This window comes from Melanotaenia boesemani, chromosome 14 (assembly GCF_017639745.1).
Source record: "Melanotaenia boesemani isolate fMelBoe1 chromosome 14, fMelBoe1.pri, whole genome shotgun sequence".
NCBI lineage: Eukaryota > Metazoa > Chordata > Actinopteri > Atheriniformes > Melanotaeniidae > Melanotaenia > Melanotaenia boesemani.
The window spans coordinates 4,806,462-4,819,923 of record NC_055695.1 but is presented as its reverse complement, the minus strand read 5'-3'; the positions used below and the strand labels follow the sequence as shown (position 1 = coordinate 4,819,923).

At 38.5% G+C, this 13,462-nt stretch overlaps 1 protein-coding gene across 2 annotated transcripts in view; it reads left to right on the top strand.

Moving 5' to 3' along the window:
* exoc2 (exocyst complex component 2) overlaps nucleotides 1-13,462 on the top strand; it is a 51,043-nt gene that overhangs the window by 25,872 nt on the left and 11,709 nt on the right. For both annotated transcript variants that reach the window (XM_042006618.1, XM_042006617.1), the window contains exons 9-17: nucleotides 1,109-1,190; nucleotides 1,316-1,418; nucleotides 3,024-3,142; nucleotides 9,086-9,196; nucleotides 9,484-9,608; nucleotides 11,212-11,280; nucleotides 11,381-11,538; nucleotides 11,661-11,782; nucleotides 13,326-13,387. In XM_042006618.1, coding sequence (XP_041862552.1) covers nucleotides 1,109-1,190; nucleotides 1,316-1,418; nucleotides 3,024-3,142; nucleotides 9,086-9,196; nucleotides 9,484-9,608; nucleotides 11,212-11,280; nucleotides 11,381-11,538; nucleotides 11,661-11,782; nucleotides 13,326-13,387 — 951 coding nt within the window. The remainder of the gene's footprint in view (nucleotides 1-1,108; nucleotides 1,191-1,315; nucleotides 1,419-3,023; nucleotides 3,143-9,085; nucleotides 9,197-9,483; nucleotides 9,609-11,211; nucleotides 11,281-11,380; nucleotides 11,539-11,660; nucleotides 11,783-13,325; nucleotides 13,388-13,462) is intronic.

Genomic DNA, 13,462 nt, shown 5'->3' with positions numbered 1-13,462 from the left:
TGCTCTGTCACTTTCTCTCTAGTTTTTCCTCGCTTGCTTTTGTGTGTATATCCAGTTGCTGTCATGTGGCATGGTGCTGTAAAACAAAATGCAACTGTAACTGGATTCTTCAAGCTGTAAAAAAATGTGAATTTCTGGGCCTCGACACTGCAGGGCAACAACAGCTCCAGGACTGTACATAATAAACCTCAGTGAACCATCAAAACCAGTCAAAGCACAGAGTTTTAAGCTGCTGGGGAGCAGTGTGTCCTTTTGGAAAAGATTACTTTCTTTTCAGATAATACAGTTACTTGACATATGATAAGACAATTTTTTTCTTAATATTCCTACTTTTTTATTCTTCTGCTTATTACTGTTCATAGTCTTCTTATTATTCCTATTTTTAATCCTATTCATATTCTAATTCTCATTCTTATTTTTCTTAGCATTATTAGCATAATTTTTGTCATTTGTTTTTTATTCTTTAATTTTGGAAACTAATAATTTTTCATTTTTATTTTTAAATGAATTTGTTTAAATTATTATTTATTTCTGTTACACAGGTTTTAGAGGGCAGTGATGCAGAGTCCTTAAGACAGATAGTTTTTTTTTTTCTTTTTAATTTTTTTCTTTTCTCTTTAAAAACAGCTGTTGATTAAAGTTTGTAGTTATAGTTTAAGCCTTCATCTTTTTTGTAAACTTCAGCTGGTAAATGTCTTTATGACTTGTTTTGAGTGTTGACATTTACAAAATCATTTCAGAACACTGCTTGAAAAATTTCTAAAAACCCACAGACATTTTCCGACCTTTAGGGAGTGTTTATTGTTCTCGGCCCGCTCTGAAAAGTACACCAACTGATAAGATGCAATGCCTTATAAATGTTCATTTACGTTAACTTAAATGTTAATTTATATGTCAAAAGTTTTGACTCTTTTTCATTGGCTGCTGCTCTGCATCTTCTTTATCGATCCCCAGATTGTATTGTGTGTTTGTTTTGAGGTGCAGTTTGGCTAACTGTCAGCCAGAGGGTGGAGCTAGAGAGGCTTAACTGCACAGTGTGCTTATTGATAAATTTAAAAAAAAAGGGACACACACACACATTATTAACTAAAATGACATTTGCTTGCAGGGAGATTATGATGTGGTGATCAATGACTACGAGAAAGCCAAATCCCTTTTTGGGAATACTGAAGTTCCAGTTTTCAAGAAAGGTAAATTATTTTTTTCTTTCTTTTTTTAAAAGTTTTTAATCTAAGCAAATATGTTTAAATTAAGTGTGTTAGCAGGACATTGTTGCTTACTCTTCTCTCAAACCTTGTATTCGTCTGTGCTCCAGTTTACGCTGAGGTTGAGACGAGGATCGGCGCTCTGAGGAGTCTGTTGTTGGAGAAGCTGCTGCAGACACCGTCAACGCTTCACGACCAGAAAAGATACATCAGGTCTTCTTTTAGTTTTCTAATCCTCACTGACTGCTTTGCATCACCAGTGTGTTTGTCCTCTGTTGCTATTTTATATTTCCTGAGTTGGAATGTGTTTGTGCACAAAGTCTTTGTCTTCATACAAGCTAAATTTTGCATACAGCTTTAAAAAGTGGAATAGAAAGTCATGACAAATCTCTTGGACTCTTTCATTGTGCTCTTTTTAGTTTGTTTTATGTCTGTTTATGTCATCATTTACCAAAACTTCAACCCCCTTCCACAGCTTTTCTGTTTTCCCTCTAACTTTCCTTTGTTCGTAGATCCTCTCGTCTTTCTGTTTTGTGGCTCTCTTCTATTTTTTCTTTCTCTCGCCTGCCTTTTCTTCTCGTTTTTCCCTTCATCCATCTGTCCCTTCATACTTGTGGTCTCTACCGATTTATTATTGTAAAGACCAACCTGTCAGGATCACAGAGACCAGCTCTCCACCACATGGCAACATCTTTCATCCTGGTGCATTAGGCACAGCTCTGAACGCCCACTCAGCTCCTGTTTACGCTTCATGCATGGTGTGTGTGTGTGTGTGTGGGCGTGGGCTTGTTTTGTTGCGTGGGTTCTGCTGAAACTTATGAAAGATGCCACCTAATGTGAAACAAATGAGCAGCTGGCTTGTTGGTTGGCCGTCAGGGAAGCTGATATGGACACCTGAGTGATGTCTTCCTAAATGCTGTAGAATTCAAATGATGAAAATTATTAATAATCTATTTATTTATGCAGGCATTAATTACACAGGCTGATGTTTAATACTTTGCTTTCTCAGACATTTTTTTTATTTTAACAGATATATATTACAGCTCTGTAATTTATACTTACTAACTTAATTCTTAAGGGGCCTCTTTCTTTCTTTTTGTTGCTTGGACAGTTAAAATTAGTCTCGTTGATATCTAAGCTTTACTTTTTTAACCTCCTTTTTTTTCTTTCTTTTAACCCTAGTAGAGGCCGACTTCTGTGGAATTCCATAAATCTGTGAAAACCATATTTTAATTTAATGAGATGTAATAACTTCCTGAAAGGTCTGAAATTAGACACATTTCTATCCAGTAAGTTATTTTAAATCATAAAAAATGTGAGCCGCAAGGTTGATTGTCATAAAAAGTAACTGTGTTTTAATCGATTTTCTTTTGTGGTTTTTCATTAGTGTTTCGGTATTTTTGTGAGTGTTTCTAATAAACTTTTTCAGCCTTAACCAAGACGCTTAAGAAACAAGAGTATGTATGTTTACCCCACCATTAGCAAGTTTAGTTCTGCTTTGGTCAACATGTAAGCTAATTTTAACAGGAAAATCAGCTCGTTGTACTTCTCTGTTTTGTAATCACCACTGGGGGCTCCTAGCTTGAACTACTTTTCAAATGTACACATTTTGGCTTGAAAGGGTGAGTTCATTTGAATCTGAGTGTGTTTCTATCAGTGGTTTTAGTCTGCTTTACTTTATGATACACAAAGACTTAGACTTTGATTATTTGGACTGATTTGCATCACACAGTTATTACCCAACAGGTTATGTGGGTTTCCTATTTGGTTTTCTTAATGCTTTTAATTTGTGACATCCTTGTTTGTTTGTTTTGTTAGGTATCTGTCTGACCTGCATGCTCCAGGTGACCCGGCATGGCAGTGTATCGACGCACAGCACAAGTGGATCCTACAGCTAATGCAAAACTGCAGAGATGAGTTCATCAGCGGTCAAAGAGGTGATTAACCAGAGTGTACCGATCTGAGTGAAATGCCATGTTTAGCATTTTCCAGTCGGGCTGGAGGTCGATGTCATGTGGGCCTGGAGGTAACGGAGGGGAGAGAAAATTCAGCTGCCTCTCCGTCAGATGGGCCCTCTGCCCACATTCCCTGCTCAGTCACCGCCCTCCACTGCCTGTTCTGTTTGAGGCCTGTATGTTTATTTTTTCATGAATGTATGAATAAGATGAAAGCGAGGGAGCATGGGCTTTGGATTTGGGTTTCAAGACTTTACATGTTACCGCACACACACACTATCTTTCCCACTCACACACAGTTTCACAGATGGATTGAAACAATTAACCCCAATTAAGCTGTTCCTCTGTTAAATCAGCCAGCAGAAAAATGTGGCTGTGAAACCGTCCACTCAGGAAAACTTGCGATTTACCACACGTTAGACGCATACGTGTATGATTGCATTGTGAGAGAGGGGGCTGCTTCACATGTTGTAGCTGGAACATAAACATGTCTAATTCTAAGGGTAACAGTGATTTCCAGGGCTCATTCTTGATGGATCTGGGGGTTGGTTTGCTCTATGCTTCCTCACTTCAAGTATCATGATTATCATGTCAGTGATGGTCTCTTTCAGTTCGCACATGCATTCCACGGCAGAGCCATTTGTAACCAAATGAATCTGATATCACATGTGGTCTATCATGTGCAAAACAGAAACTCTAGCTCGCTTTTTTGCTAAAATGTGCAGAAACACACATTTAGAGTGACTCTATTTACTTCTAAAACATAGGATACAGTTTGATGTGGATCAATATAAACATAAAATCCAAACAGTAATCCATATACATTACAATTTTGACACCATATGTATAAACACCTCACAGATTCCTCAGCCTCAGAATGAATAACATTTCTAAGTCATTTGTCAGTGGCTTCTAAAGTATGTCCACATGACCGTAGAAAGCAAAACCTGAGAAATCAGTCGCAGAATTGATCTAGTTTACTGACCATTTGGTCAAGTTTGAAGGATATTTTATTTAAACCGAGCCAACAGGGTTGTCCAGCAGGTGAAACAGGACTTCACTGTAATATTAAAGAGTTTTTTTGTTGCTTTGCCAAAAACTGAGATTGCTTTTAGAAAAATTATAGCTTTAAAGGTGTTTTGGAGAGTTTTGTCATTCAGTTTCCACAGAGCGTTTCTCATCAATATTGATGAAAATCCTTCTTCATAAAATATTTCTTCCCTTTTTCATCATAAACATAGTGAAAGCTGTGTTGTTTATATTCCAGCATGAAAATATTGTATGAATGGGAATCATGTCACTAGAAAACTCAGTTGAATTTTATATAAAATGTCCATATATGAAAGCGTGCTGCACACCCAAATAACTCACCTGACTTTTAAGTTGTTAATAAAGCACAAAGCTTGGAAGGGTTTCCATAGGTTTTGGAAGCAAGTGCTGCAGACCTAAACTCCGTCACCAAATAACAAATCGATCTGTAAGTCAGTGGATTCGATACCTGATTCAAGATCTGTTATTTAAGCATGTTATTTTTGTTGTAAATTCATTGGCTAACATTTAAAGGACCTGATGGCACATTGAAGTTTGTCGCAGAGTGTGCTGTTGCAGAAATGTTAGTTTTTTTCAATTGTTTAAACTCAATTTTGAAAACAGGGTTACTTTTTTCTAAACAGCTCAGATAATTAACCAAGAACCAATTTGCTGAGAACCCCAGTTTGTTTGCAAAATTAAACATATCAGCCAAAACCATAAGCAAATTGATAAAAATCTTATTGTTCTATGTCAGTGATCGTACACTGTTTCAGTCTATTACACACTACCATGAAAAATTCAAAACACGTTTGTGAAAACCCATTTTTAGGAAAAAGAATGATGGATTTAATTCAGAAATAATGTTTAAGAGCATGGTTGTGAGAATTAAGATGACAAATATATTGACAAATCCAATATATTTCTCATGATCACTTTGAGATAAACAGGGAAAGTACACAAATATTACAAGCGTACTTAGCATTGCACAACACTGATGCTGCAGACTGAAAATATTTATTTCTTGCCACATACTCAGGTACATTAACATGTCATTCAGCAAGCAAAATCAGAACTTTTTATTCAGGTGTTATCACCTCCGCAGGTCCTTCTCCACTCCACTTCTATTCTTTGAGTTCTTCCTCTCATTCTCATTCTTCTTCTGAGTCCTTTCATTTTTTGTTGAAGACAGGTGAACTCACCTGCTGGCATTTATAGCACTTATACCTACCTGATTGCTGTGCCTTCAATAAAGCGCATGAGCATCCAGTTTTTTTATTAGTGTGATCATTGGCAAGCCAGAGCTCTGTAATGAGAAGCAAGTAGCCTCACAATCCTTATCTGTGTCTAAGGTGTGAAAATGCGTATAGAGTTTTGCAATAAGTGTGAAGCTGAGTCTGTGGTTATTATTGTGCAACTCTGGAGAGGTGTTTTGCTTCTTGCATGTAAAGATTTGTTAATTGTGACAATTTTCAATTTATTATGTAAACAACTGTGAAAAACTGTAATACACTCACAGATTATAATTCTCTGACCAATCAGCAGTCTGCAGTGCATTGCTTCGACTCAGCTCACTTGGATCCTCAGTCAGTTATGTATCAGACATTCAGAAAGGTGCAAAGAATCACGTTTTTGTCCTCGCTGCAGCTGTGTCCTATCTCCTATATTGTCTCACTCTCCACCTTTTCCCCTCACAGACACACCTGGTAGCTATTTACCATCCACTGTTCTCTTCTAGCCCACGTGTGAAACCTGTATCTCTAGAAACATCTCTTGAGCAATCACCATCACAAAACCAAATCCACAGGATTCCCCCAACCTGATTCTTCCTCCTCCTCCCGTCCATGCTTATCTCTACTTCTTTTATGCCATCCTGTCTGCTGGCAGCTTCCCCTCTTAGAATCACATTTAACAACTCTGTGTACTCATAACCCATCTTTTCTGCTGCTGTCAACATCACACGAGGCAGGGATTATTCATCTGTGGTGGGTCAGCCATATCTGCAATAACTGGAATAATTTTCTGTGACTTGTGTTTCCGTGTCAGGAATATGAGGCCATTTAGTCCTAAATGTGAAATAGAGTCATCTATCTTTGTTGCACCAAAAGCCTAAAGGCTGAGTTTTCTTGTGAAGAAACATAGCAGAGAAAGTTGCTTCCGTATGTCCAAACACTACCAGCATGCCACGGTATTGCAATCCGACACAATTAGAAACTGCAGTGCTCTTATATTCTGAACAGTGCTTTTTCTGCCAATGTCAATACAATTAGTAAGACTTTTTTTGTAGAAAAATTGGTTTGTCAGACAGAGACAGTTAAAGGGGTGTTAGTGTTCAGACATAAGCTGCTAGACATGGAGTTGGGATTTTTAGGTTTAGTCAGTGCAACTCCAGGAGTAATGCAGCTAAATAACTTATAAACATATTAATCGGAAAGATGTTGGCATGTCAAAATGAAGAGGTTAAACATATAAAACCATAATTCAGTGACACAGTTTGTGTAAAAAATAAACTTTTAAGACGCACTACAGAACTTCTGCAATTTTTCCAGCAACGCACCCCCTATCGTCGGCTAATCCACGCATTCCTGGAGCTGTCGTCGACCTGCAGCATCCCTAGGCTGAGATGCGGCACTTTAACTTTTTTTTTCCAGCTCGGGACATTACATGACAGCTGTGTTTTGCTTTATGGCACCACATCACATGCCAGAAACTGGGGTGTCAACACAACGACCACAATGGCTAATTCAGCAAATAAACACAAGGGGACATTTTCAGAGAAAGCAAGGAAAAGAAAGAGAGAAAGTGGCAGAACAACATCCGACTGATTTTTACTGGCTGGAGAGACTCAGAGAAAAGACAAGATGCAAGACGGGTGCTTATTAGCCTTCATTAGTGGGCACCAAAATAAGACAGTCTGCCCAAGTTCAGCAGTGTGACTTCAGTGTTTCAGACAGAGTATCTTCTGCTGTAGATTTTTTAGGCCTCACTGTTCTCCTTTGTTCTCCACTTGTACACTTTCCTCAAAAGTTTTGAGGACACACTGCACACCAGTGTTGTTTTCGTCAACGATGACTATAACGAATTTATTTTGTTGACGAACCTTTTTTTTCATGACGATAACGAGAAGGTGACAAGCTAAAAATGGCTCTCGGATGACGAAAACATGGCGAGACGTTTGTGAGATTTCATTGATGTGACGAAATTTTCAAGGGCTGATTGTCCGACATTGCACTTTCTCAGAAATAAAGCCACAGTTACCAAAGTAAGGATGTTGTTGCTCTTTGCTTTATTCTATTATTGACCTAAATTAACTTGTCAAAAGACTAATACTTTTTTATTTGACTAAAACTAGACTAAAACCTTTGAGTTTTTGTCGACTAAAACATTTTAGTCATTTAGAAATGACTAAATTGTGACTAAAACTAATAAGTATTTTCGTCATGACGACTAAAACTAAAACTGATGTGCCTGCCAAAAACACCACTGCTGCACACAATGCTAAACTACATACGTTTTTAGCTAACACCTCTTTCAGAATCAGCTTGCAAAATAGTTTTTCTATCAGTCACACTGTGATAAGCTGCTAGTAATCCAATTTATAACTTTGCTAAGTTGTTCAATGTTGACACAACTCTGATTCATCCCTTGTGTTGGGAGCCTTTTTAATGTTTCGCTCGTCGATGGGTCAAAGTTAAGTGGCTGAAAAAACAAAAAATACATTCCTCTACAATAGAGAGGTTCAAGGACTGGGTTGAAAGTTAGCAAAAAAGCAGAAAATGTCTAAAGATTAACTTTGTAAGACATTCAGAAGGCTGGAAAACTATTGATCATGACCACTTTAAAATAGATAGTCTGACTGCCAGGAAGAAAGATTTAAAAGAAATGAGTGGTGGCTCAAGACTTCTGCCCACTACTAAACACTTAAAATGTCTTATACACTTAGACTTGTGCATTCTGAGGACGTTGGGGCTTCAGCCGACACCTGGATCAACAGCAGCTCTCATCCCTGTAATAAGACAGGAAAACATCACATAAAGGGACTCTGCGTGTGTGTGTGTGTGTGCGTGTGTGTGTGCGTATACATGATATGAGAAAGGGTTTTCTGTTTACAGATAATCTGACTCAATTGAGAATTTCCTTACATTTTCTGGCTGGTGCACGGCCGTCTTAACCACGTTTGCTCCCCTGCTGGGGGATTTCTCAATACTTGCTTACACACTACATTCAGCCTGTGACTCACCAGTATGTTTTTTTCTGTGTGTGTCAGACACATGTTTTGGAAATGTGGCCATTCGTCTCTTTTCGTTTAGACAAACTCCATGTAGGCGTTCTGCAGCATTGCACGAACTTGTCTTGTCAAGTTTCATTTTCGTTGTAGCAATTTTAGCCCCTTCCCTGCTCTGTGGTGTTTCACTTTCATTCAGTTTGTCAACTTTCACCTCCCTGTTGTTACTCTTAAATTTTCTTCCATAATACCTGAAGTACAGTTGTCACTTGCTGAGATAAGACTGTGCGGCTGCAGGACTTTGCCTTGCTTTTTTTTTTGCGTAGACCTTTAGTGCCATCTAGTGGAACTCCAGAGTCAGAGGGTCAGGACTGCCTAAGTGGTATGGTCTTTGTAAACCCACTTCACCCTAACACTTGGTTTCCTCGCAGTTGAAACAACTGAACATTCTCTCAGCTGTGGGTCTGGGCAGAGATAGATCCAGAACACAAATAAAGAAAGTCTAAGAAAGCTGAGGGATGATTGTTTGGTGTGAAAGCCTGCTGAGCTTATTCAGGAATGTGGAATTATGAAAATGGCTTATTTGATTATTTTGATATATAAAGTATGTGTTTCTTTGCCCTCCAGTTCATTTCTCCTCCCTCCTTCCCTCCTACTGTTATGTCCATCAGTGAGTGTTGGAGCTCTGGACCTGGAGGAAACCCGTTCGTCAGCCCTCGGCAGGATCAGCCACGCTGCGTCTCTGAAGCGAGGGGGCAGTCTACGATCACCGCAACCCAGCAGTGAGTTCACAATCACAAATTCACCTACACACTCAGCACTGTGGGGGGCTTCCCTGTCTGTGCTCCACCTCGAGTACACAGTTGTTTGTATACGCAGTGCTTAGGGGAATCTCCTCTTATTAGCAAACATGTTTAGCCGTGTATTCCAGGAAGTACAGCATTTTGTTGTGTTTCTTTGAATTACCCGTCCATTATGAGATACATTTAAAGCCCACCTTCACTACTTTTTAGCTGCATGTTTATTCAGAATAGAAGGGTTTTTATTAATTTGTGTGTTTTTATTCTAGCTTCTCGCTTCGAAACCCCACAGCAGGTTCAGTTTGTGGAGAAGCTTTCCGACGTGGTGATTGGTCAGCTGCCCAACTTCTGGAAGCTTTGGATCTCTTATGTTAATGGAAGTCTTTTTAGTGAGGTAAACAAATCAGAGACATTCACAGTGACAGACAGATCTGCTGCTTGGCCTCATTACTGATATCTTCCATTTTTCTGGTTTAATATCAGTTTGTGAAAATTCAGTTTCCAGTGTAACAGCAGATTGTTCTTTTTTTAATGCAGAGTTGGTGTTTTTGATATTCCGAGTAAACCACAAAAAACTCATTCCACAAACATATTCCCCATTCATTGTTTTACCTGCAGTAGACAGCAGCTTAATTTAAAGAATTGGTTTCAAATTTTTAGCTCATTTTTCAATCTGAAACATCTCGAACCTAAAAAATTTCTAAGTAGCTAAAAAAAGATTGACTTTTACACTTCGTCTAAGCAGTTGTGTGGGTTAAGGGCCTTGTTCAAGGGCCCACAGTAGTTCACGTCTATTGGCACACTAGGAACTTGACCCTGGGTTCGAGAGACACAAGCCCACCTCTGTGACCACTAGACTACCACTTCCCCTACAAAAGCACATCTGAGTGGCTTTGCATCATTGCATCATGGTGGATACTCAATTTATTCTGCTGGTTATTAGCTGCCAATCATGAGACTGTAAAAATGAGGGAAAAGCCTTGAAAATCACAAACAACTAATATCTTTTAGGTCTTGCGTAATGCAACAGTAATGCCATGCAATGGGGTATCCAACAAGTCTGACATGACTCCTGATTGCCTGATGAGCAGCATGATGTGATTAAACTTTATTAACTTCTTTAATCCCCTGAAGGGAAAATTATATTGTTGTAGATCTTTGCTCCCTCCTCTGCATCGTCAATGTCTCCTCTTCAACTTCTGTAGATTTAAGGTCTTATTTTCAACCAGCTGCTCCCACATATGAATAACTTGTGCATCAGCATGTCTTTGCATCACATTTTCAACCCCAACTACTTAACAAATGTTCACACTTTGGCATGAAACAGCATGTGATCGACTTTCACAACTGCAGCATCATTCTGGAAGAAAGATGTAGGGTTAGTTCTAGCTGTGGAATAGCAATTAGCTCAACTCTGTCAGAATTCCTCCCTCTACAGCAGCTGAGACACTCACTCTTAATTAAGACTCCACACAACAGAACTTAAAATAAAAATGTAAATCTATACTGTGTTGTTGAAGTTTTAGAAACTTTAAAAAAAATTAATTAATTCATTCATTCATTCTCTGTACCACTTATTCCATTAAGGGTCGCGGGTAAGCTGGAGCCTATCCCAGCATTAACAGGTGAGAGGCAGGTACACCCTGGACAGGTCACCAGTCCATCGCAGGGCCGACACATAGGGGACAAACAACCATTCACACACACACTCACAGGGAGAATTTTTAGAGTAATCAATTAACCTAACAAAAAAAAATTAAACTTAAGAAAATAATTATTTTGATCCCAATCTGAGATGTTGTGGATATGAAGTAGTTTAAAGCTGTATTTCTGGTGGTTGATCCAAAAGGTTTTAAAAAATATTAATTATGGCTTTATAATTATTATTATCTAAATTACCTGTTTTTTTTTGTTTGTTTTGTTTAGTTTTTTTTCCCCTTTTCCACTTATTTTCCAGTTTAATTAATTATCTCTGCCTTTTTTTTTTCTTCTTGCAGACTGGAGAGAAATCCGGCCAGGTGGAAAAATCCAAGAAGAACGCCCGACAGAGACAGAATGACTTTAAAGTACAGGGTTTCATTTCCCCTCTCATGTCCCGTAAAATGCAGTTTATAAGATTTTACTGTTGTTTGTTAAAATATGCTGCATGTGTCGCATGTTTCGCAGAAAATGATAGAGGAGCTCACCAGTCGACTTGTGAAGCTGGTTCGGGGTGCTTTCCTTCCTGCCACTCTGCCACAAGGGGACCTGAGGGTTTATGGAGGCTGGGAAAATAAGACGGAGCTGACAGGAGCCTGGCTTACACAAATCATACACACTGTCAGGTTCTCAACCTCTGTCTGCTAATATGTTTCTCAATTAGCTGAAATTCAGTTAAAAGATATTTAGGCATCTACCTACCAAACCTTTAGTGACTTCTCTGTTGGTTATGCTGTCTCTCATCCAGGGGCTGTCACGAGGCTCTGTCTGCTCTTGAGATCCCAAATGATTTGCTGCAGGTGATCCAGGACCTACTGCTGGATTTGAGAGTTCACTGCCTCATGGTGACTCTGATGCATACAGCAGAAGGTGAGATGAGACTTCTTGAGCAGGAGTCATTGGTTATGCGAATGTCATGTCTGCAAGAGCACTTTTAAAGGTTTTTTATTAATTTGCTGTGTCAGTCCAGTTAGTTCAGAAATGCACCGTTTCCTCATATAAAGACCAAAGATTTCTTGAAGCATGTGCATTTCTACTCCTTTCAGATGCACATGCTTGCTGGAGATAAATTTCCACAACTGGAAATATTAGAGCAGTGGCAGTGTAGAGGACAGAGGACACAAGGCATAATCTAAATAGTATGCTTTGGACATCACAACAAGAATGCCAGATGAGACTCCTTGATGACTCTTTGTGATACAAGTGCTTATATTTGGACATTTTTGCAGTCTTAAGTGAGAAAAAACAAATGTTTCACAGAATTTCCTTTTTTTAATCTCACATTGTTTCGTTTGCTAATGTTTCAGACATGTTACTGCGTAGCTGGCTAAAAAAATGTACAGAATAAGTCGGTTATGAATGTTGCATTTGGACACTCTTAAACAAGTCTTCAGAAGCATCTCTGGAATATTTTGGTTTGCCATGCACATTCTCTTAGCGGAGCACAAGTCTGAACCACATGCAGTCACAAGAATAGACAGAAATAGACAATAATGCAGTAAAAACATTCACACTTCATGGTTTTTCCAACCATCATTAGTTTCAACACTGAAGCGCTTTTTGTTAAGTGTTTGAGTCAAGTTAATGGAAAGCATGTTCTGTTGTACACAAGCACAATACCACACCTCCACAGTTATTTTGAAAGTAGTTTTGAATCCTGTCTGCAACTGCACGAGTTTGTTTCATCACACATATAATTTTTTATGGAGCCTTTGGATTTGTAAAGTCGGTGTATTAATGTACTTTACTGCAAAGTATGCTTGCAACAAAAGACAAAAATTATTTGCACATGCCTGTGATCTGCAAAGGTTACAAAATACATGGACCTGCTCACTGCTGCAAATCATACCAGCAATATCTTGCAAAAAGAAATTAACAGTAGTTGAAGCAACGTCATAAATCATGAATCGTTTGACGTATGTTGATGTATTTTCTATCCTCCAACTGGGGATAACTTTACTTCTGATGCAGTAGATTAAAATGTGTAAAAGGTCTAAATATTCTGTTAATTTCTGCAGAGATTATTGATGGTCAGGCTCTGTTAGCACATACAACAGTTGTGTAATGAAGAAAGTGTTATGAGACCAAAAGCAGACATGTTCAGTTTCACTTGTGGTTAAGCATGGTCATTTTGAGAAGAGTGTCTGGTTTTCTCTTAATCTCCCTCCCCCCAAACTCTCCACTCAAATTTACACACACACACACACCCACACACACACACACACACAGCAAACTGTGGTCTGAGAAGAAAGTTTAATTTTATATCTTGTGGTTTTTTTTTCTTAGAAAAAAATAATTCTGTGCGTGTTTTTAGTAGTAATGATAAAATTTGAAAGCAATCACATCATACTGTACAGAGAAACCTGTTGAAAGATTGCAAGTAATTTCATGTTTGTGCTTCTTATGTGTTTAGATGTGAAGAGTTTGGCTGAAAAGGAAGACTGGGTGGTAGATAATGAGGGAATCACCAGTCTGGTAAGGATGTGTTACTGTACAATCAGGATTTTTGGTTTTATAATAAGTGTCAGACATACTCCAGCAAACTAATGT